The sequence below is a fragment of the Ambystoma mexicanum genome, chromosome 14 (assembly GCF_040938575.1).
Source record: "Ambystoma mexicanum isolate Mex_15411 chromosome 14, UKY_AmexF1_1, whole genome shotgun sequence".
In the NCBI taxonomy this organism is placed as follows: Eukaryota; Metazoa; Chordata; class Amphibia; order Caudata; family Ambystomatidae; genus Ambystoma; species Ambystoma mexicanum.
The window spans coordinates 446,478,084-446,503,476 of NC_090940.1; the positions used below are offsets into that span (position 1 = coordinate 446,478,084).

Below are 25,393 nucleotides of genomic sequence, written 5' to 3' on the forward strand. Positions count from 1 at the left end.
GGGTGTAGAGGTGATTCTCATGGAGAGATTGGTTTTGGAGATGATCGCTATTCCACCACCTCGTGCATCTAGTCTGTCAGCTCTAAGGATAGTGTAGTTGTCTGGGACTGCTAGCGTTAGCGCTGGACCTGCTGCCTCATGGAGCCAGGATTCAGTAATGACGATGAAGTCAAGTTCATTTTCCAGGATAGTGTGTGCTATGTCTGTAGCATGAGCAACTAAGGATCTAGCATTGATAGATCAGGGAGGAGGGGGGATTGTGTGCTGGGGTGATTCAGGAGGAGTGGGTGTTTGTTCCACAAAAAATAAATATGGGTCATACTGCATAAAAAGCTTGGGCATTTTTGATTGTTTTAAAGTGCTCTTTATTTACAAGTGATATTTGTGACATGTATCCATCCACCAGATCAAAAATAATTGTCAATCAGTGCCTATCTGACCAACCGCCCCTCCCTCACCCCATCCCTGTGTACATTTGCCCCGGCTACGGGCACATGCTCATCGTCACTCCCATCCGCAGGTGGTTGGCCATCAGCATCCAGGGGTAGTGGCCTGCTGCAGCATATGTTGTGCAGCATGGCACGGGTGAGTATGATTTTGCCCACTTTCTCGGGGTCATACATCAATACCGCTCTCGTACGGTCTAAGCACCGGAAACGTGCCTTCAGCACTCCAAATGCCATTTCCACACAGATGCGTGTACGCCTATGGGCAATGTTATATGCCAGCTCTGCTGGAGTTTGAGGATTACGAACATAGGGTCATGAGCCATGTGTACTGCACGTATCCAAAATCACCTGCAGGGGGCAAAACAGGTACATTGGGCGTAGGTTGGTTATGTGGATGTGCAAGGGTTACACTTCAATTCACAGTACTTTGGTCATGTGTGTGTGCAACAGGCAGATGCTATCCAATTTCAATATTGGTATGCATCCTTCATCTTTAGGGACATGCGTGTGTTGACCTATACATGCAGTCTGTGTAAATGAGTTAGGTGTTATGTGGCAGGTTGGATTTACATGCAGTAGGTGTCACTGTACATGCAGCAGTGTATCGAAGACAAGATGCATTGTGGTTGTTGTTTTTCCATATGTGATTGTGCATTCACAAGTGGGTGGCATTCACCTTCTGTGTGTTGTGTTGTGGTGAACGTGTGCAGGGGTCCTTGTGTGACGCACATGTATGGAAATGGTGCTGTGCTAGTACTGACTGTGTCTCCTGGTGGCATGCAAGGATTACTGTGTCTGCCCACCCCCAATCCGGTGAATGTTGGCATGCAATTCATGCAGGAATTCTACTCACCCAACATCCATGTGTGTTGGCCTCGGTGCCTCTCCATGTAGGCTGGCAGGGTACTGTTGCGCAGCACCATGGAGTTGTGGGTAGAACCTGGGTAGCGGGCACAGCAGTCAGGTCAGGGCTACAGGTCATCTGCACATTGAGGGAATGGAAACTCTTCCGGTTCCTGTAGGCTGCCTCATGGTCCCGGGTGCTACGAGGGCAACATGTGTGCAGTCTAGGGCTGCAATTAAGTTTGGGACTTGGGCAGTGGCATGGAACTGTGCCTTCACTTGGTTGACCTATGCCTGTGTGGCCGGCAATGCAATGGGCTCATTGACATGGAGCAGCAGTGCATCCAGCACCTGTCCCAGCACAGCACTGAAGGTGTATTGGGCCATAACATACATCATGGCAACTGTGTTTTGGGAGCTGCCAGTCCTGAGGTACTGTAGGACGGACACAAGCTTCACAAGTGGGGGCCCAGCGGTACTGATGGATATCCGGCTGGCTATGTCAGCCTGGATTGTGTACAGCAACTGGGTGATGGTTGCCCTGTCCAGCCTGTACTCGGACACCAACTGCCCATCAGTCAGGGCCAAGGGTGTTGGCCTGACCCTCGTGATGGCAGGCCGCCTTGCTGGTGCTGGTCTCTTCCTCCTCCCCACCCCCACCCCCGCGTGTGCTCTCAGTGCCCTGGTCTGATTTTCAGGCTTCTGTAGCTCCAGGCGCAGCATGTGCATGTCCACAGCAAGGCTCCCTGCTCCAAATGCAAACATGGTGCTGAGAAGGGTGTGTGGGCCATGGGTGGGTCTTTTGTAGGCCTCTTGTGTGGATTGTTTCCACCTGGTCCCTTATTGCTGTCTTGTGTTCTTTTACCTCCAGCATTTGGCCGGGGGTATTTTCAGCGGTATTAGCGCCAGATGTCCGGCGGTATGTGCGCCAACACTGTATTTGTGATAAGTCTCTAATAGCGTGTTTGGTGGCCTGGCGCCATTATAGCCGGCGCTATCACAGCCGCCTGTTTTTTCCGCCGGCTCTAATAGCGCTGCCAAGTTTTACAGTCGTGTTCCGCAGAGCGGTTTTGCCGGCGCTAAAACAGTTACCGCTGGATGTAAGGGTTACTGCCAAACTCGTGTTGACCCTGTTTGTCTTTTGAAAATAGGTGTAGTATAATCCCTTATAGAAGAATGCAAGCTGCAGAACTGTACAATATGGTGAATAATTATTTCCAAACCAATGCATACCTAAATGCTTCTGCCTTTCTAACTTTGAGGTTTAGCCTCTTAACCGCTCTCCTTATCCCCATTTCCTTTTGGCCCTTCAGACCATGGTCTGGTCTATCCTGGGAGAGGCGTAGAGGGACACTTTTCCAAACATGCCTCAGATGGTTATAGGTACCGGATAAATCCATATTAACATAACATGAATGTCAATGTGCATCAACTAGTTATATGTGCGTAATTTAAAAAATATATAATTGCAATCCGCAGTTACCGTTTAGTTTTGCAATGTGTAAACCTGCAGCCCCACTGTTCTGAAGAGGGCTCCCTGTTACATATTTTGTAGTCCTGCTGCAAGTTGAGCCCCTTTTGGTCAGAGGTATGGTCATAAAATAAGGAGATCACTGGCCTGCAAATTCCAATGGATCCCATTATTGTACTTTTGGGTGATACAGGGATGGCATATTACCCCTATCGGGACCTCTAGCCACTGGGCATTTACTGGTGGCGACTAAGATAACAATCGCCCCTAATTGGAAAAGTCTGTGAGGCCCTGTGCCCCAAATGTGGTGGGTTAAGATTTGGGACATTTTGGTGGTTGAAGAGATTACCGCTATATGTGTCGAAGATATGAGAAATACATATCTACAAGGATGCCATTTATAGCATATGCAGTAAAGGTCCCAGCGTTCATGGCAAAGCCGCCCATGCTTAGACGATTCTAACTACAGTTATTAGTTTGATTGTGACGAGAGTCGTGATTTGTGTATTACCTATGGGTGGCATGGAGGTCTGTTAGATGGACGGCGGTCGGGGGCTGGGGCGATAAAGCGAATCCTGTAGTATAAGAGCTATGTATGTAACCCATGCTATTGAGATATTATAGTATTTACTTTTTTTGTGCTGCTGTACTCCGTCTGTTAAATACGTTATCTAAAAAACGTGCAGCCCACAAGAGAGGTAGGGGAGTAGACCTAAAGGATGACTTCCACTGTGCGTGACACACATGTCAGCTTTGGAGGTGTAGGCAGCTGTCTCTGGATATCAATGTTATCACCCCCAAAGCTCTTTTTTTGTTCAGTGCACTTTTTTGTTTTGTAGCAGCTGCTCCTTTTATAACACTATGATCGCAATGAAAACTGCATATGAATTCTGTGTCAGAAGCCTGCAATCCCTAGCAGGCTTTTCAAACTTCATACACTACTCAGCACATTGAGTGCACATGCCAAAGATGCCTTTTGAATTTTGTTGAGTTCCCCATGCACATCTCATTGTGAACAGTGCCATTCCCCTGCATCCAATTAGTCAACGGTCTGCAGGACAAATTTAGTTGCACTAAAACTCTGGGTAAAAACAGTGCTGAGGTGCCTCTTCTCTAACTAGCGCCTATGATGATGCATTTTAATTTAATGAAGTACCACATCAATAGTTAAATGATAAGTTTTTCTTTAATTTCCAGGTTTCTCTTAAATCTTTAATTGAAGAACTTAAAAAAGTGTAAGTCTACATTTATTTTTTATATTTTGTTTAAAAACATGTTTTGCTTATTTTAAATTTTGGCACTCATGCTTCATTTTGTATGTCCCATTTTGCATCTACATATTCTATGAACCTTTTAGCACACTAAACGTATTTGATGCAGTTCAGTAAAAATGCAATATTACACAATTTATATGAGCATTGCAATAACGTCAAAGCATTTGTAACATACTAGAATGTGCGAAGACGCATGTAAAGCCAACATAATGGGTTGGGTAATGTCGTTAAGCCCTTAGCACATCTTTTTGAATTAATGATGCACACTTCAGCAAATAAGTAATACAAATAAGTTTGAATGAGAATTTTAGCTTCAAAATGCTAAATGGTACCTCTTTTCCTTTTTGTCCTGCTTTACTTTGGGATTGCCCTTAATAGTTGAGGGTGGAGACTTGGTGAGTGGGTTGGCTTGTATAGTGTAAATTGTGAACCAAAACGCCTTTTGGCACTGATCATCGTAGGCCCCCAAGGCACATGCTTGCTAGAGGCCGTCCTCGATTATACATTATTGTATACTAGATTGCTACCTGTTTCCTCTAGTAGTCCAGTTCTTAATAATTAATCGTGTCGATAATGTTCATTTTCTGCTCACACTGAAACTGCAATATCATTATGATAATAAGTGAAAACCGGAATCGATCACTTTCAGCAAAATTATATCCCCCTACATGGGTAGGGTGGAATTTATGGAAATTATACTCTGCAGAAATCATGAGTATTAAAGACAACTTAATGTCTATAAATGTAGATTGAATTTCAGTGGTGATCGACTTTGATTGCTTGATAAAAATATTCACATTCTGCTGCTGTAACATCACCAATACTGTTTGTATCGTGATGGGGTGCTCCTTAGTTTGACCATGAGTGTTGATCTGTGATGTCGCTAATTTACAAGTCCGCTACGGAGGGACGGGGGGGTTTGTTAATGCTGCACTGTTATTTTGCCTTAATGTTAATTTGGGGGGGGGTGGTGGGGGCAAATATATATATATATATAATTTCTGAGGCTTGTGGAATCTGCTTAGATCACATGCTGTGCATAGTCCGACATCTAGTGGAAGCTGCAGATTATTACAGTTTGTTTTTCGAAACTCGAAAAGGGGCGTCGAACTAGGGCGTGCCAGTAATACTATCCCTAGTGTGACGTCCACTGTACCCATGATCCCTCACGCGTGTAGGACCGTCAAATTGTTTTTTTCTGCCATACTTGTCGGAAGCATAGTTGCAGAGTTCCCTGGCTTTCAGCTATTTATCATAAATTAACGTAAAATTCCTGTTCCTCAAATACCACGTCGAGGCTCTGTATATCGGCGCCGGTACAGGAGAACGAACAGCCGTCGAGACTGCACAACGGACTTTGGGCCTCAGAAGGCCTCTGGCCTCGGCCCATGCCTCTGCCTTGCAAGTACGGAGAGTGGGGGGGTGGACATACTCACAATCGTTTATTTTCCTACATACTCTCGCCTGCTGCCATATTTTAACATATGGAGAGCACTCCATTTAAATCCTGCCCCAAGTGCAACCGTAACTTCCCTTGGGTAGATAAGCATAACACCTGTAATCTGTGTCTGCCTAGGGACCACCCTGAAGCAAATTGCAGAGCGTGTAAGCTCTTTAAAGCTAAAACACTTAAGGACCGCTCCACCAAACGTTGGGCCCATTACGCCAGGCAGCTCGGGGCCATGGACGGTGTGGGTTCCTTCAGTGATGGCAGCAATGCCGCCGTATCGGATGGCGAGGGCACAGGGGTGTTGTTAGACACCCAAGCGCAAGCCCCCGACCTTGGAGGACTGTCCGGCGGGGCAGTTATGGGGACTACACCAGGCGGCAAGAGCGCTACCCACACTCCTTCATCTAAGCGCACTAACCCCACCTGAGGCTCGACACGCGTGTCGAGTGATCGGCAGAAAAAGGCACTGAGAGAGCGGTCCGCAGAATCGGTGTCCTCTGGGCGCTCCAGGTCACGGTCGCCCCATGACACGCAGCAACCATCTTTGATTGCTAAGAGTGCCACGCTACCTAAGGTCACAGATGTATGGTCGTCAGAAGACGAATCCGACCTCTACCCCCAAACAGCACATTCAAAGTAGACTCCGGCAGTTCATTCTACGTCTGCCTCCAAGTCTCGCAGTCCCTCCTCTAAAACTCCAGAACCTCTTGTACTCACCTCCGAATCTCAACGCCAGGCATCGAAAGATTCAGGGAAAGCCAAAGAGTCAGGGAAACATGCCTCTACACATGGGAAAGGGGACAAACAGAAAAAAGCTTCTGAACACCAGGTCCAGAAGGAGAAACACAAATCTTCTGAGAAATCCAAGACCCCTGACCCTGTCACTAGGCCTAAAGTTGTCCCTCCCACTCCCCAGGATATGGGAATTGAAGAGGAACCACAACAGGAAGTGGTCATTCCCAGTTCGAAAGAATGGAGCTCTGAAGACATCGACAGAGTGATGAGGAGAATGTCTTTTATGGCAAATCTTTACGGGAAAAACCCTGATTACTTCCTGAACTATCAAAATACCCCTGCTACCTCCACTCCTTCCAGATCCAAAGACCTTCAACCTCCTAGTAAGAGACCCCGTACTGAGACTCCAGTTCAGGGCCTCATTTCAGACCCACTCACTATTGAACCTTATCATCAGTATGGTGAAGATCCAGACATACAAACACTGGATGACCAGGCGTGGGTGGAATATTATGGGGACGATGAGGACCAGGATGAGAAGGAGGAAGATGAGGCAGAGGCCTATAGTCTAGACTCCCCTATTCCCAAGGACCCACCGGTGAATGACTCACCTGTGGACAATCACCCATTACTGAACGAGGTCTTAGCTAGAGCTGCAGACCACTTTCAGATAGACACTCAAGGGGCTCAAGAAGAAAGGGACTTTGCAGAGCAAATTATGGGGGATAAAAAAACCATTGCCCAAGCCATACCAATTCTGAAGTCAATTCAATGCAGAATTGATCCCTCTCTGCTCACCCCTAATCTTAACCGGGCAGTTAACCCAAGAATAGAGAAATTATTCATGGCCGCCCCCTCTGACCCACTTTATATAAGGAGTCAGCTTAAACCCGACTCATTGGTGGTTACAACCACCAGGAAGAGGGCGGGGACACCTCTAGCATCCTCTGAAGCTCCCCCAGACAAGGAGAGCAAAAAGATATATGGGCTAGGAAGGAAAGTGGCTTCCACTTCCCTTACCAGGCAAGAATTGCTAATACCACCACTCTGCTGGCAAGTTAGAACTGTCACCAATGGGAACAGGTAGCTGCCTTCATTGCCTCCGCACCTGGCGACTTTTGATGCAGCAGACAATGCAGGCCGGCTCATCGCAGAGAGCACAGTCATCAAGAGACACGCTTGGCTGATGCATTCGGGGTTCAAACCCGAGACCCAAGCCACACTCATCGACATGCCGGTGGAACCAAATGTCTTGTTTGCGAAAGCGGTGGAGGAGGCACTCAAAACAGCCAAGGACGAATAAGATACCCTAAAGTCCCTTGGACAATTAACTGATAAACCCACAAACCAACGAGGGAATAATAACTTTCGTCGCTCTTGCGGCCAAAATTCCCAGAGAGGCTCTAATTACTTTCAAGGGCAAGGAGCATTGTGGGGAGGCAACCAACAGGCTTCACAGGGTTTCGCCAGAGGTCAAAAGAGGGGCCGTGGTAGGGGCAGAGGCAGCCCAGGTAGAGGCACTACACCCCCCAACAAACAGTGACATTCCGCTCCGGGTCCCTTCACATGCATCCCCAGTAGGGGGGCGCATTTCCACCTTCACCCACGCATCGGAAGGGATCACTTCGGACAGATGGGTGCTGTCCACAGTGTCCGCGGGATACTGTATCGAACTGTTGGAACGCCCCCGTGACCATCCTCCAAGACAGAATATACAGTCTTTGGAACACCAAAGAATCCTCCTCAAGGAGATCGTCATTCTTCTTGCAAAGGACGCAATAGAACTCTTCCCGGGCAACCAGGTAAACAAGGGTATTTATTCAACTTGCTTCCTTGTGCCAAAAAATGATCTAACAGTGCGCCCAGTATTAGACTTGCGCCCTGCAAACAAGTATGTCAAGCCTCAAACATTTTGCATGACTACACTCCAAGAGGTAATCCCCCTACTAAAAAGGGGAGATTACATGGCAACATTGGACATGAAAGATGCCTATTTTCATATTTCCATGTTCCCAGCGCACAGAAGATTTGTGCGCTTCAAGGTGGACAGCCAGCACTACTAGTTCAAGATGCTGCACTTCGGCATAGCCTCGGCTCCAAGGGTATTCACCAAGGTGGTGGTGGCGCACCTATGCAGGGAGGCAATCCCAGTGTACCCTTACCTGGACGACTGGCTCATCACAGGGGAAACCCCCGTAATTTCCAGATCCAATATTCAAAGAACGATCGACCTCCTCTTCCAATTGGGCTTCTCAATCAGCGAGAAAAAATCAAGCCTGGTGCCAAGCACCTCCAAACAGTTCCTAGGAGCTGTCCTAGACACTCGAGGGGTTGGCCTTTTCATCAGAGGAAATAATTTGGAATCTATTACTGCAAATTCCTCAATATCAGTCTGGTCGCCAGATAAGGGTTCGCAAAGCGATGTGCTTGCTAGGCATGATGGCGTCATACATTTACCTGGTTCCAAACGCGCGCCTGCGACCCATGCAGGAATCGTTGGCGAAACAGTGGTCTCAAGCAAGTGGACAGTGGGAAGATCTTGTGGTCGTTTCACTAGTACAGAGTCTTCCCTGGTGGACGAGAGAACCTTTCAAAGGGGAAACCCTTTTACGATCCAGAAATACAGGCCGTAGTCACTACAGACACGTCCCTGTCAGGGTGGGGAGCACCCCTCCTTCACCACACAGCTCGGGGCCTCCGGTCTCACACAGTGGCCAAGAATCACATCAACCTGCTAGAGCTTCTGGCAGTCTTCAGAGCGCTTCGAGCGTTCGAACCCCACCTATCAAACCTGTCAATGCAGATCCTAACGGACAGCACGACCGAGATGTTTTACATAAACAAACAGGGGGGCACTCGTTCGCCAAATCTGTCCAGGCTTGGCCAGAAAATTTGGATATGGGCACTCAGACGGAACATTTACCTGTCATCTCAACATGTTCCAGGGGATCTCAATTCACTAGCGGACACTTTGAGCAGAGTCCCCCTCCCAGAAGAACACAAATGGTGTCTACACGAAGAAGTCGTAGGAGACCTCTTCTCACAGTGGGGTTTCCCCACTATAGACCTATTCGCCACAAGCAAAAACAGACAATGCCCTGGATTTGCATCAAGGTTCCCCCAGCCAGGCTCCAAGGGGAACGCCCTATGGATGAACTGGTCAGGGATGTTTGCCTACGCTTTTCCACCAATCCCTCTGATGAGGAAAGTGCCGAACAAGATACACAGGGAATCGATGACGCTCATCCTAGTTGCTCCCATCTGGGCGAGACAACCGTGGTTCCCCCACCTGCTCAAACTGGCTGTGTGCAAACCCATCAAACTCCCGTGCTGGTACAACCTACTCTCCCAGCACGGAGGACAAACGGTGCATCCTCAACCCAACTCGATGAACTTGGCAGCATGGCTCCTGAAGTCATAGAGTTTGGGCATCTCAATTTACCACAGATATGCATGGATATCTTAAAAGAATCAAGGAAACCGAACACAAGTCACTGTTACTTTGATAAGTGGAAAAGATTTGTTATTTTGTGCCAGAATAAACAAATACCCAGTTGATTGCACTCCTTCCAATATTGCCACCTTCATGCTCCACTTACTGGATGCAGGGTTGGTATTTAATTCACTCAAGGTACACCTGGCGGCGCTGTCAGCCTACACCACCTCCCATAACAAGGTGTCATGGTGGAAGGTGCCAGTTGTCAATGCCTTTATGGAAGGGTGAAGAGACTCCACCCTCCAATTTCGAACCCACCACCAGGGTGGGACCTTAATGTGGTGCTTGGTAAACTCATGGGACCCCCCCTTTGAACCCATGCATAAAGCTAGTCTCAAACACCTGACTTATAAGACTGCCTTCTTAGTAGCCATGACATCCATAAGTAGGGTCAGTGAAATTCAGGCTCTGTCCGTGCAGGATCCTTTATTTACTGTTCATAAGGATAAACTGGTTCTACGAACTCATTCTAGGTTCTCACCTAAGTTCATTTAAAAATTCCATGTTAACCAGTCCATTCAGCTACTGGCCTTCTTCCAAGAACCCAAAAGCTCTGCTGAGGTGAAACTACACACACTAGATGTGCGAAGAGCGGTCCTCTACTACATAGACCAGACAGCTAAGAAAGACAGATCAACTGTTCGTCTCCGTAGCTACAGGCAGAGAAGGAGATCGCGTCTCTAAAGGTGCTATTTCGAAATGGATAGTTAAATGTATCCAGCTGTTACTCCCTTTCAGATAAGACTCTGCCTTTTACGCCAAGGGCCCACTCTACAAGAGGCACGGGGGCCACTTTGGCTTTCATTGCAAGTGTACCCCTTGACACCATTTACAAAGCAGCTACATGGAGCTCTATTCACACTTTTATTCAGCACTACCGCATTGACACGCATTCCAAGACAGATACTCAAGTGGGACAAGCGGTTCTAAGACATTTGTTCGCTCATGACCCTTCTCACATCCCACCTCCTTCTTCTAACACTGCTCGCTAATCTATGCACAGCATGTGTTCTAAGCAGATTCCACAAGCCTCAGAAGGGATACATTACTCACCGTAATCGTATTTCTGATGCTTGTATCTGCTTATATTCACATGCGCCCGCCCTTCCTCCCCTCTGAGAAGGCGCATGGATGCTTGTAGTCTTATCTTTCGAGGGGATTGGGTCCTCCGACCTATTCCATATCTATGACATGTAATCACCACAGCTGTGCTGCTTCGGAAACTTTTTTCGGCGTCTGCGTCTTGCGTCGATGACGTCGATGCGCCGTCGTCGAGGACCTCCTCCGATGTCATCCGATGTGATAATTAGGACGCATGACGCCCGTAGCCTCAGTTCTGTTTTTTCCGCGAACGTGTTGCTTCGTGAATCTCGGTTAACGCCTCGACTCTTTGGAGTTCTGTTCTTCTCGGTTCTTCGAACCTGTTCGTTTTTGTGAAAATCCTTCGTGTGAAGATGTCTTCTACTTCGTCTTCGACCCTACGTCCGGGCTTCAAGAAGTGTGGGGAGTGTGGGTCCAAGATGTCGGTGACGGACTCGCACGACGCCTGCCTCTGGTGCCTCGGGGAGGCACACGACACGGATGACTGTATCGACTGCCAGTCGCTCACGTCCAAAGCCTTACGTGAACGTAAGAAGAAGTTGTCGGTAGGTCGGGTGTCCAAGCCCCGGAAGTCGAAGTCTGCGGGGCTTTCGACGGATGATTCGAGAGGTGACTCTCCACGTCATCGTCGGAAGTCTCGTGGGTCTCCTTATAGGAGTCGGTCTCGACACTCCTCAGCCTCTTCGAGGCATTCTCGGAAGCGCCGACACCGGTCGTCTTCCAGGTCCTCTTCGGAGGACTCTGCCCGGCACGCCGCTTACCCCACCAGCCGTGCGACGCCAGAGGAATGGGCTTCCTTCGGGAAGAAAATGCTGACGATTCTCGAGTCGCAGGGTACTAAGCCGTCCGCGCCCTCGAGTGGGGTCGATCGTGAGAGGTCGAGAGACACCGCTCGCAAGAGTGGTCGGCACGAGTCACGGGAGAGGTCCTGTTCGGACAAGGGGACTCGTTCTCGACGTACCCGTTCCAGGTCCCGGTCCTCGACGCGTTCGAGACCGTGTGCACCTGTGATGTCTTCGAGGAAGACATCGACGTCTGAGGTGTCGAGGGCGTCGACAGACTTTCTCGAGGCTCGGGCTCTGAGGAAGTCGTCGAAGCCGTCGACGCTCAGGTCGTCGAAGGACACGCTCGGAGCTCCGGCTTCGAGGACTGTGTCGACGCCGCCGATGCTGGCGGCACTGCATCTGACGCCGATGCCTGTTCTCTCGACGCCGGCGCCGATTCGCTCGATGCCCTCGACGCCTTTCGTGTCGGAGGTACCCCGTGGCATGGGGGAACCCCCTGGGAAGGCTCTGGTTAAGAGCAAGCCCTCCCGGGTGCCTTCTTTTCGCCACCTGGAATATATTTCAGAGGCGGATGAGGATTCTGATGGCCTGGTTCCTAGTCAGGTTCCAGATGAAATTGTCTCGGGCCATAGTCAGTTTGACGATTTGAGGCAGTCACTGCATGATGCCAGTGGACTGGACACCTCTCCGGAGGTGGAGTTTTGTAGGCCTGAGCCTGGCTCTCATGCCGATTCCTCGTACCAACGCCTTATGGCTAAGGTTTCTGAGTACTTGGGATGGTCTGCTCCCCCAGGGGAGTTTGTGCAGGATGATCTCACGGACATCCTTGATGTTGGTCCCCCAACTGACCCAGTACTGCCGTTCCATATGGCTTTACAGAGAAGGGTGGCAGCGGCTTGGACTGCTCCGGAGAGTCTCCCGGCGGTGGGCAGGTCCTTGTCGCGAAAATACCATCCAGCCAGTAGCGACCCCTGCTACTTGGCCAGGCACCCCACTCCGGAGAGTTTGGTGGTGCAGGCGGCCACGGCCCCGGCAAAGCAGGCGTCGTACCCTACCATCCCTCCTGATAGGGACGACAAACGTTTTGATGGCTGGGCGAAGAAAGTGTTTTCTTCTGGTGGTATGGCGCTTCAGGCGGCCAACTCCATTTGTGCCTTGTCTCGTTTCACACGCACTCTGTGGAACTGTGTTGTGTTAGCGGCTGAATATATTCCCGAAGGGGACGAATGGGATGGTTTCCTTGCTATGGTCCAGGATGGTAAGCATGCCATGTGTGAGTCCGTTCAGTCGGGTTTGGACTTGGCTGAATGCGTCAGCAGGTCCATGGCGGCGAGCACCGTGATACGCAGGTTTGCGTGGTTGCGGAAGTCGGGGTTTGCTCCTGATGTGCAGTCCCGGCTCCTCAACATGCCCTTTGACGGTGAACACCTTTTTGGCAGCAAGGCTGACGAGAGCCTTGAGAGGTTGCAGACCTCAAAAGCTGCAGCGAAGTCGTTGGGCGCAGCAGTTCGCCAACCTCCGCCTTTTCGTCCTAGGGGACAGCAATGGAGGGGTGGTTCCTTTCGCTATTACTAGTCCTTCAGTAAAGCGAGAGGAGCTGGCAGCCAAAGAGGCCAACGCAGGGGTACCAGAAGTGGACGACAGGGTACCCGTGGTGCCAAGGCCGCTCAGGCAGTTGCCTCTTTGCCCTCCGGTAACGCCGCAGCCGCTCCCACTCAGTCATGAGGCCATGTCCCATGGTTCGCCGGTTGGGGGAAGGCTGGCGCAGCATCTTGTAGAGTGGCAAGCCATTACTTCAGATGTGTGGGTTCTGGAGATCGTAACCCACGGCTACTGTCTTCCCTTTCGGCACAGGCCTCGCGACAATCCACCGGGGAACCTCTCTTTGCAGAGTCCGGATCCGCTCCTTGCGCAGGAAATTCAAGCCCTGCTGGAGAAAGGCGCCATAGAACTGGTGCCTGTAGCGGAGAGGAACAAGGGCTGGTATTCCCCTTATTTTTTGATTTCGAAGAAAGACGGGGGATTGAGACCCATCATGGACTTGCGCGGTTTGAACAAACTCCTCAGGAAGGACAGGTTCAAGATGGTTACTCTCTCTCAAGTCCTCCAGGCCCTTCAGCTTCAGGACTGGTTGGTGTCTCTCGACCTCAAGGATGCTTACTTCCATGTGCCGATCCATCCCAAGCACAAGAAGTACCTGAGGTTCGCGGTTGGCGACTCGCACTTTCAGTTTCGGGTCCTGCCGTTCGGATTGACCTCCGCCCGAGGGTTTTCACCAACCTCATGGTGGTGGTGGCAGCGCATCTCAGGCAAGGGGGGATTCATGTCTACCCCTACCTGGACGATTGGTTGATGATGGGGGAGCTCTCCCGAGCAAGTCCTGGATCATCTGTCCGTCACCTGCCACTCCCTTCACAGGCTGGGCTTCTCGCTCAATTTAAAGAAGTCCCATTTGACGCCAACACAGCGGCTCCAGTACATCGGAGCAGTGCTCGACACTTCCCTGGGGCAGTGTTTCTCCAGCATTGGATCTTTCATGGATTCACATGCTTAGAATATTCCCCGTCTTCAGACTGGGACCCCTCGGTACACATATATAGCCTTTTTCAAAGGAAAACTTTCGACACTTTTGTGTCCTATCTACGTCCTTCTAGGACCCGCCTACGCATGCCAGTATAAGAGGCCCGCCCCCGCGGCTCCCCTTCAGATTTCAACCGTCTCCAAAGTAGTGGGATCTCCTCGTGTTGTCCTACTGTTTTGTACTAGGTTGCGTCATTGGATTTCGAGTAGTAATGTCCTCTGTGTCAGGTAAAGCGCTGTTCCGTCCATGCGCGACATGCGGCTTAAAAAAGGTTTACGAGGGGGACGGACATATGGACTGCATATATTGCCTCCACCCTCACCATTCGGCGGATACCTGCGACATATGCAAGGGGTTTTCTCAAAAAACCCTCAAAGACCGGAACCGACGCCTGGTGGCATGGCTGAATGATGGAGCGGGGGCATACCCCCCCTCGGAGGTGGGCTCCACACAGTCGGCGAAAACATCGCGCCGAGCGGCCTCGTCGGAACCGCCGGCGAAGAAATCTAGACCGTCGGAAAAAGAGTCGTCTGGAAGTCACTCCACTAGAGACTCCTCGGCAAAGAAATCATCCTCATCAAAAAAGCATGAGAAGGAAAGGAAATCCTCCTCTGGCGATCATCACAGATCGACCACGAGTCGAGAGTCGAGTAAAAGCGGGCACAGTGTGGAGAAGGCGGGACCGCCAAAACCACCTGCGAAGTCTTCGTCGTCGACGGCGGCCCAGTCATCGACCGCCTCCCTACCACTTGCACAGGGGGCATCCACCGTCCCGTCGACAATGGCGTCGACGAGGGCCTCGTCGACGGGGATCCTACAGGAGGCCTGAAGTCTTTGACCCGACCCCCCCGGAGCCTTTGCTACAAGAACAAGCTATGTTGCTGTCCTCGGAGGACGAGAACGAGAGAGTGGCTGGCCCAGCAGACCTAGGGCTACGAGCGGCAGACCAGTCGTCGACGAGGGCCTCCGTTACACCGGTATCTGCCCCTCTCCTCAATCCTCAATCGGTTTTGTCGTTGGATATTCTGTCCACGCTTCAGTCATTGTTGCAGTCGTTGGACCAGCGACTACCCCAGGCAAGCCTGCCACAGTCACTCGTCGAAAAGCCGGGCCCGTCCCGTCAACCGACGCACCCACGCACGCCAATCTCAACACTGGCACAGGAGGAAGGTGAGCTGCCAGATTCGGAGTCCGACAGGGGGGCCATGTCGGATATCTCATTATCCCCCTCCAGGGATCCTACCTGGGAGTCAGAGGCAGAGTTGGAAAACCCCAGAAGCCCAGCTCACCCGTCCCCTCCGGACGACATCGCGTCATTCCATTCTATGATGGAGAAGGCATGCAAAGAATTTGGTCTGTCCCAAGAAGAACAGAAAAAGGATTGTTTTTTGTTCGACCACATGGGCAAGAGAAGGAGGTCGGTGTTCTCGATACCAATACTGGACCATGTATGGAAAGAGGGGTTGCAGACAATGAGACACCCATTCTCAGAACCAGCAGTGAAAGGACGCCTAGAAAAAAAGTTTAAGGCTCCAGAGTCTACCCCCAAGTGCTTATCCTCCCAACCAACACCGGACTCTGTGGTGTCGGCAGCAGCAGCGAGGAAGGCAAAGGCACAGCACAAGTGCACGACTCCTCCTGAGAACGAGGCGAGACGCCAAGATGCCTTTGGCAAGAAAGTGCTCTCCGTGGGAGCGACCACAGTAAAGGCCGCAAACTCTCTGGCAATTGTGGCCAGATACGATAAGGAGATGTGGCACAGATTAGCTCCGCTGCTTGATCATCTTCCAGAAGAACAGAGGAAGGCGGCGATGCTACTGGTCCGAGAGGGTGAGGAAGCCTCAAATCACGCAATAAACATCACGGTGGATCTCGCTGAGTCAGGCTTCAAGCAAGTCAACAACGGGGTGGTAGTGTGTCGACAGTCTAGGCTTAAGTGTATCTACTTCAGGCCAGAGGTGCAATACAAGGTCTTAGATATGCCCTTTGAGGGAGACCTTCTTTTCGGCGAGAAGGTGGACGAGGCCCTAAAAGGGATGAAAGAAGATTCGGACACGGCACGTTCATTGGGTGCCCTCCAGAGTGGCAGAAGTTACAAGTCTTTTCGTCCCTTTAGAGGGGCTTCAGGTAATTCGAGATTCTCTTCTGGAGACAGATCCTTTGCCAGATCGGCTTACCCCTCCCAGGGATACCGACGTGCCTCACAATCGGCTAACCGTCGACGAAACTTCCAGTCTTCCAGAAAACGACCATCATACCCATCGTCGTCGAGAGACAAGCAAAATAAAGATCAGCAGTGACATACCACGCACCGTTCTGGGGGGAAGAGTCTCAGCATATGTCGACGAATGGGAAAGGATAACGACGGACCAATGGGTGTTAGACACCATAAGAAACGGACACTCTCTGCAATTCAAACACAACCCTCCGCAAATTCCACCTGCGTTCACCGCTCAGTCCCATATGAAGGTACTGCAACAAGAGGTTACACTCATGTTAGCGAAGGGCGTGATAGAATTAGTTCCAACATCACAGAGAGGTCAAGGAGTCTACTCAAGATACTTCGTCGTAAAAAAGCCGAACGGCAAATGGCATCCCATTCTAGATTTACGCGATCTCAACAAGTCCTTAAAGAGCCTAAAATTCAAGATGCTCACTCTGCAGGAAGTGATCCGCGCAGTTCAAAAGGGAGATTTCCTGGCGTCCCTGGATTTACAGGACGCGTATTTCCATATTCCAATGTGTCGGAAACACAGGAAATTCCTACGTTTTGTAATGGGGCGAACTCACTACCAATTCACGGTTCTTCCTTTCGGGCTCAAGACCTCCCCCAGAACGTTCACAAAATGCCTGGCTCCAGTGGCTGCCTGGCTAAGGAAGCAAAGCCACCATGTATACCCATACCTTGACGACTGGCTGGTAAGGGGATCCTCCCCAGCGTCGACCAACACAAGTCTGAAAGCCACCAGGCAGCTTCTACAACGACTAGGATTCGCCATAAACTTCGAGAAATCCTCTCTGCGGCCATCGAGAACGCTGGTATTCTTGGGGGCACAATTCGAGAGTCAGGGCTGGTGAAACCTTCCCTCGACAGGACCTCAAGACTCATTCAACAAGCGGCCCGGCTACGGCGGAACACCAGGATCTCAGTGAGAAAGTATGTTTCGGTCCTGGGGGCCATGCCATCCTGCATCCATCTGGTGAGAAACTGTCGACTATTCATGAGGCCAGTCCAAGAATTCCTCGCGGACCGATGGACACAGGCTCAGGGATCGTGGTCAGACAGGATAACCGTCGACGACGACAAGCTACGTCGGACCCTCCAGTGGTGGCAGAGTTCCCACAATCTGAGCAACGGTGTGCCCCTACAGGAGCCGGAGTTTCAGAGCACCATAGTTACGGATGCGTCCCTAACCGGATGGGGAGCGCACATGGGGGCTCTCCAAACGCAAGGTCGCTGGTCTCCAACGGAGTCACTCCTACACATAAACGTACTGGAACTCAGAGCGGTACGATGGGCTTTGAAGGTGTTCCTACCACACATCAAGAGTTTGCGAGTGCGAATACTGACCGACAATACAACAGCCATGTTTTATCTGAGGAAACAAGGAGGGACACGATCGAGGACTCTTTCCATAGAAGCCCAGAAAACATCGCATTGGGCAGCGAAACACGAAATTTCCCTCGTGGCTCATCACCTTCCAGGAGTGAGGAACGGCCAAGCCGACTCCCTCAGCAGAAGCATGGCCCAGATACACGAGTGGGAAGTGGACACGGGTCACTTGAGGAAAGTGTTCGAGAAATGGGGTCACCCCCCTCTGGACGCCTTCGCGACCAAAGACAACAAGAAATGCGAGCAATTTGCAAGCAGATGGCCCCAAGAGGGATCGGTGGGGGAGGCGTTCTCCTTCCCATGGACGGACATGTTCCTCTATGCTTTCCCCCCGTTTCCCCTCATACGGAAAACAATACAGTGGATACGCAGATACAATTGACGGGTGATTCTAGTGACACCATACTGGCCGAGGCAACCGTGGTTCTCAGACCTCCTCCATCTATCGCTGGAACATCCCATAGCGTTTCCGAAAGTCCCGTACCTTCTATCCCGGGACAGAGGCACGGTGTGGCATCAAGACCCGGACAGTCTCAACCTTACGTCCTGGCTCCTGACTTCTCGGAGTTCGGCGCCTTAGACATTTCAGAGGATTGCCAAAAAATTCTACAGGCGGCTAAAGCCCCTTCTACTAACAAATCTTACTCCTATAAGTGGCGGAGATTCTGTGAATGGTGTAGAGGACAACGGGGCCTACAACCATTGTTGGTGACGCCGGAACAAGTTCTACCTTACCTGCTCCTCTTGGCAGAAAAGGGATTGTCCCCCTCGTCGATAAAGGTACACCTGGCAGCCATCTCGAGGTTCACAAGGAAGAGGCAGTCGTCTCCTCTATTCAGTGACAGACTGGTAAAACACTTCATGCAGGGTTTATTTCGAGCCTTTCCCCCGGTGAAACGTTTTCCCCCCGACGTAGAGCCTCAACACAGTGTTGGCAGGCTTGATGAAACTGCCTTTCGAGCCTATGGCCACGTCCGACATAAAATTCATTTCGTGGAAGTTGGCATTCCTGATAGCTATCACATCAGCCAGACATATCTCGGAACTACAAGCGCTGGTCGTTGACCCGCCCTACCTAAGATTCTTTAAGGACAAGGTAGTCCTGGCAACTAACCCTATGTTCGTCCCAAAGGTTCCGACAGTATACCACAAACACTCATCCGTGGTTCTGCCTAATTTCTTTGCCACTCCATCATCAGCAGCAGAAAAAACTCTTCATACCCTGGACGTTAAGAGGGCCCTGAAATTTTACCTAGATCGTACACAAGACATCAGGGCTACTCGGCAACTGTTCGTCGCATATGGTCCGTCGACGAGAGGAAAAGCAATCTCTAAACAGGGACTGGCTAGATTGCTTTTTGTCACTCTAAGGCCGGAAGGCCACTGCAAGGACATCCTAGAGCTCATTCTACAAGGTCGATGTCCTCCTCAACAGCGTTATGGGCTGGGATTCCGCTGACGGACATATGCCAAGCGGCGGCATGGTCAGTGCCCCACACGTTTACCCGCCACTACTGCCTTGCCAGGCAGCATGCAGACAAGGTGCAGATGGGAAGAGCTGTCCTGCGCCATTTGTTTCAGTAAGGTAAGCTCTTCCCTGTGGAGATTCGGTTATCTACCCTCTTAAGGGCGATATACTTTATGTGGGCAATGTTATATGACTTAACTTATCCCTATGGGAGATATGCATTGTGCAGTAGGGTGAGGATATATATTGTTACATTACATTCTCACCGCCGTCTCAAGCGTTACTGCTATACAATCTATTCTAAGCATGTGAATCCATGAAAGATCCAATGCTGGAGAAGGGAATAGTTTCTTACCTGTAACTCCATTTCTCCAGCATTGGTATCTTTCATGGATTCACATGCGCCCGCCAACCTCCCCGTATGTAATGTATGTGATAAATTTAACCCTTCCTACTTTGGAGGGGCCGAAATCTGAAGGGGAGCCGCGGGGGCGGGCCTCTTATACTGGCACGGCCTGCGGATCATGCGTAGCCGGGTCCTAGAAGGACGTAGATAGGACACAAAAGTGTCGAAAGTTTTCCTTTGAAAAAGGCTATATATGTGTACCGAGGGGTCCCAGTCTGACGACGGGGAATATTCTAAGCATGTGAATCCATGAAAGATACCAATGCTGGAGAAATGGAGTTACAGGTAAGAAACTATTCCCTTCCCTCCCCAGGTGAGGGCTCTTCACATTCAGCAGATAGTGCACAAGTTTCAGCATGCCCAGACGCTCCCAGCGTTCGAGTTCTTGAGGTTGCTCGGCCTCATGGCATCCTGCATTCTTCTGGTGCCAGAGGCTCGCCTGCGGATGAGATCTTTGCAGTGGGCACTCAAGAGGCAATGGTCGCAGTGCTTCGGCAGGATGTCGGACCCGGTTCAGGTGCCGCCCTCGGTCACCTGGGTCCTTCTGTGGTGGGCCGTCGAAGGCAACTTGATGAAGGGGGCTCCATTTTGGCTTCCCTGGCCGGAGGTGACGATCGTGACGGATGCATCCCTCACGGGATGGGGAGCTCATGCCAACGGGCTGACAGTCAGCGGTCATTGGTCTCCGTCGGAGTCCAGACTCCACATCAATCTGTTGGAGCTGAGGGCCGTCAGGCTAGCCCTGAAGGCTTTTCTGCCGACTGTGCGAGGAAAGAGTGTCCTGATGGACAACACAGTGGCCATGCACACTACCTCAACAAAAAGGGGGGGGCAGGGTCACTTCCTCTGTGCAGGGAGGCGATGCAGCTCGAGTTCTGGGCCATCCAGCAGGAATTTTCGATCTCGGCAGTTCATCTGGCCGGAGACGAAAACGTGACGGCGGACGCTCTGAGCAGGCAGAGCACAATCTCTCACGAGTGGGAGCTGGCTCAGGAGATTCTCCTGGAGATCTTCGCCCTTTGGGGGACCCCTCAAGTGGATCTCTTCGCCTCCAGTGTCAACCGGAAGTGCGAAAGGTGTTGCTCGTGGGAATTTCCTCCAAAAGGAGCCTTAGGAGACGCGTTCGTGGTGGAGTGGTCATTCCCGCTGCTGTACGCGTTTCCTCCAGTCCCCGTCATCCCGCAAGTGCTGCGGAGGTTACGGAAGTTCGGTTCCCGGAGGATCCTCATTTCTCCGGCGTGGGCTCGGAGGACGTGGTACCCGGACCTTCTCGACTTGTCCATCTGCCCTCCACGTCATCTTCCCTACCGAGACGATCTGCTCTCACGGGAGGGGGGTCAGGTTCTCCATCCAGAGGTCAGATCCCTCAACCTTCACGCTTGGCTTCTGAAAGGTTGAGGTATAAGGTTTGGGACCTCCCTGAAGACGTGATGGAGGTGTTGCTTTCGGCCCTAAGGCCAGCAACAAAGTCTCTGTACCGTTGCCGCTGGCATAAGTTCTGCGACTGGTGCAGAGTTCAGAATGTGGATCCTTTTGCATGTGACATCCCCATGGTTCTGTCCTTTTTACTTTCTTTGGCCCACAGGGGCTTGCAAGTGGGTACCATTATAGGTTACCTGGCGGCGCTGTCCATCTTTAAGCGCTCGTCTGAAGAGTGTTCTTACTTTAAAATCCCTTTAATTTCACAGTTTCTGAAAGGGCTCACTAATGTGTTCCCTCCGTCACCTTTCCTGGTGCCTGGTTGGGATTTAAACCTTGTTCTTAAGTTTCTTATGGGTGCTCCGTTTGAGCCTTTACATTCTTGCCCTTTGAGGCTGTTAACTCTGAAAACTGTGTTTTTAGTTGCGGTTACTTCGGCTCGCAGAGTGAGTGAGTTACAGGCACTTTCAGTTAAGCCACCCTTCACTGTATTTCACAAGGACAGGGTTGTCCTTAGAGTTCGTCCTTCTTTTCTTCTGAAGGTAGTGACGGAATTTAATTTGGCCCAGAAGGTTGTTCTTCCGGCATTCTATCCTCCTCTGCATCCTGGTAAGGAAGAGGAGAGGCTCCATAGGCTTGATCCTAGGAGAGCTTTAAGCTTTTATGTTTCACACATGTCCCGGGTCAGAGTGGACGATCAACTCTTTATTGGTTACGCTGGTAAGCGTTTGGGGCAAGCTGTGACGAAACAGACTTTGTCTCGCTGGATTATTTTGGCCATCTCGGAGTGTTACCGCTTGGCGGGTAAGAACCCACCGGCTGGTTTGCGGGCCCATTCTACCAGGGGTATGGCTGCAACTACTGCCCTGCAGAGGGGTGTTCCTATTCGCAACATCTGTGATGCAGCCACCTGGGCTTCAGTACATACATTTGTACGTCACTATTTCCTCGATTCCATCCGAGGACAGGATCTGGCCTTTGGCAAGGCGGTCCTTTGCTCTATTTGATTGGCAATTCTAAATTTTGATTCTAAATTCTTTCCCTCCTCCTTGCTTTGGTACTGCTTTGGGAGTCTGTCATAGATATGGAATACGTCGGAGGACGCAATCTCCTCGAAGAACAAGTTACTTTTTTACCTGGTAACGTTCTTTCGATGGGATGGTCCGACGACGTATTCCATATCGCTCCCGCCCTGCCTTCCCCGCTGCAGAATTTCTTTTGCGATTGCAGCTTACGTTCCGCACGGCTTTGTGTCTGACTGGCAGTTGACTAATGTCACACGTTCTGGGGGAAAAAACTACAACTGAGGCTTCGGGCGTCGTGCGTCCTACTTATCAGATCGGATGACATCGGACGTCGGAGGAGGTCTTTGACGACGGCGCATTGACGTCATCGACGCAGACGCCGAAATAAATTTCCGAAGCAGCACAGCTGTGGTGATTACATGTCATAGATATGGAATACGTCGTCGGACCATCCCATCGAAAGAACGTTACCAGGTAAGAAAGTAACTTGTTCATCTGTCTGCTTGTATACTCTGTACTCATGCTACTCCTCATGCTACCTCATGTCAGAAAAAATACAATCTGGGGGTCCTACACACATGAGGGATCATGGGTACAGTGGACGTCACACTAGGGATAGTATTACGGGCACGCCCTAGTTCGACGCCCCTTTTCGAGTTTCGAAAAACAAACTGTAATCCTCTGCAGCTTCCACTAAGAAATACGATTACGGTGAGTAATGTATTATATATATTTATTAAAGATGAAGAAATTGTATTATGCTAATAAACAATGGGAGCGTCCAGAGAGGGCAGTCCAAACTAATGATTCTAGATTATTCTGGAAGTTGGTGGCTAGAGGGTTCCATAGCTCAGGCGGAAAGACTGATACTGAAAGGTCTTCTGATTAGTGGATATTCCATTTTCAAGGGATTTTCTTTGATAAAGATCAGGTGACTAGAGACAAAGGGACTGATTTAAATGCAATAGACTTTGTGTTTACAACGGAAGAGATTACCAAGAATCTAAAAGAGCTCAACGCTGGCAAAGCTGCTGTTCCAAACAGTCTGCATTCAAACACTTTTAAATGGTTTGCGACGTGCTCTCAGCCTATTTATGTAATCTTTTTAACTCCATCAGACAAACAGGGATTTTACCTTGCTCATGGACTGGTAGTTTAATTATACCTATTTTAAAAAAAGGGTCTTTTGCTGACCCTAAATGCTATCGCCCAATCTCGCTCTTTGATATATCAAAAACACTCTTTACAAAATGTCTGCTTTCAAGAGCAGAAGAATGGGCACTTGAATGCAATTTATTGAAACCCTCCCAGGCAGGTTTTCTTAAATGGCTTTTCCACGCTGGACCATTGTCTACTGTTAAATATTCGAATCAATAAATATTGTTATATCAGAGGCAGGAATTTATATATACCTTACTCCTACGTCACGTCCCCTTTCCTCCATATTGTATGGGCGTCCCTCGCTAGGGACGGGAAACTGAACCTTCTCACCAGAAAAAAATTGTCTTCTCTTTTAAATTTAGATGTGCACGGGGCGTGGCCCTGGGAGCATGCGTATCCCTGACTCCGCCTGCCTGCACCTCTCCTCAATCCTCTATTCCGCGTTGACGGGAACGGACTGCTTTCACCAGCGCACCTGGATTAGGCCTCCGGCCTTGTAATTCCATGCGCTCTTCCCCAGAAGAAATTAGTCTTTTTCTTTTTTGTCTTCCAATTCTCTGCTACTGCTCTGTCCTCTGGTGCCATGCTCCTCCCCCCCCCCCGGCACATCTCGACTATGGCGGGGTTTCAGCAGGTGTCCAGCCTTCGAGGGTCCCTTTCCTACGTCCGACCCTCACGCACTCTGCCTCCAGTGCCTTTCCCCAGACCACAGCTGGGACGGCTGTACCGCGTGTAACGCCATGACCCTGCGCACCCTGAAGAATCGGTTGGCCAGGTGGAGAGAGCTTTTTCAAACGTCACCTCCAGAGGACCTCAAAGCTTACGTGAGGAGGAAGACCAGGCCCAAGGTAGGTGCTCTGTTCTCTGCACCCCATAAGGGTGACTTCTTCCCTAGGAAGCGCCCAAGTGTGTGGATCTCCCCCCCCCCCCCCCAAACCAGCAAGAAGACCGGGGCTACTCCAGCTAGCGGTTCTACCGCTGATGGGCCGCAAGGCTCTATTACTGGGATCCGACCCGAGGGGCTTTACTCTAGTACCGCACCCATGTAAGAGGGGCGCCTGTACACAGCGCTACCGTGTCTGAGGGCACTCTGCCTCCCAGGTCTCGACCTGAGGTGCAGGGAATGTCGCAGCCTCGGCTATTCAGTGTGCAGGTAGAGACCGGACCCAGCTCAGCCATCACCATGCCACAAGCACGTGGCTTGGAGCAAGACAAAATGGCTGCTGGGCCAGACAAAATGGCGGTTCACAAGTCGCCGTTCCTGCTCAGAGATCAGGCAGGGGAGCACGCATCCAGATGGGATTGGATAACCCCTGTTACCTGGTCCACGTCCTATCCCTCCGCTTTGCAGGGAAGGTACGCATACTCCAGTTTGGTGACCCAGAGACTGCACAGGACACTGGAGCCTCAGGGCCCAGCCCCTATGCCCTCAGATGCCCTTACACCATCAGGCAACCTTACTGCTTGCGAGGACGGGTTCTTCGAGAAGTTTCTCACTCTCATGAGATCACCACAGATGGGTACCATCCTCAGGGATGTAATCAGGCACATACTCCCTCCGGTACGGCCCCAGACGCCCACTGGTGTCCAGGCCTTGGGTCTAGCGCAGCACCTGGCTCCCACGACCCGCTCCAATCATGGCAGCTCAGCCACTGGCTCAGCCGCCAGCGCTGCCAGTCAGTACGCCACAGCTGTCATGATGCCCGCTCCCGGGGAGCCGGTTCAAGCCCTGCGTCCCCGAAAGCGGACATCCAGTCCCCAAGGAAGGACCCAGCAACCCCATATAGGGGCCCTTTGGACAGTGTCCTGGCGCCTATGGCGCCAGGCTCATAAAAGACATCAGTCCTGGCGCCATAGGCGCCAGGCTCATTATGGAAGTGCTTGGGTGCACTTACCTGATGCAGACCATGCTGCAGGATCCCGGCCTCCTTGAGGCCTGAAAGGAACTACTTTACCTGTGGGACTAATTTACCATCCGGGCGTGGTCGGGGAAGGATACATCCCTGATTGGAGGAAGGATACATACCTGGAACTTCTTCCAAAGCTATTTAAACCCCACCCGAACAGCCACACATGCTTCGCGTTGTTCTGCATCTAGCAGCTGGACGCTCACCGT

General features: G+C 50.9%; 1 protein-coding gene across 3 annotated transcripts in view; it reads left to right on the top strand.

Annotated features, from left to right (window-relative positions):
* Window positions 1-25,393, top strand: part of KTN1 (kinectin 1) — a 3,101,875-nt gene that overhangs the window by 1,288,864 nt on the left and 1,787,618 nt on the right. For all 3 annotated transcript variants that reach the window (XM_069637667.1, XM_069637665.1, XM_069637666.1), the window contains one exon: window positions 3,961-3,998. In XM_069637667.1, the coding sequence (XP_069493768.1) occupies window positions 3,961-3,998 (38 nt within the window). The remainder of the gene's footprint in view (window positions 1-3,960; window positions 3,999-25,393) is intronic.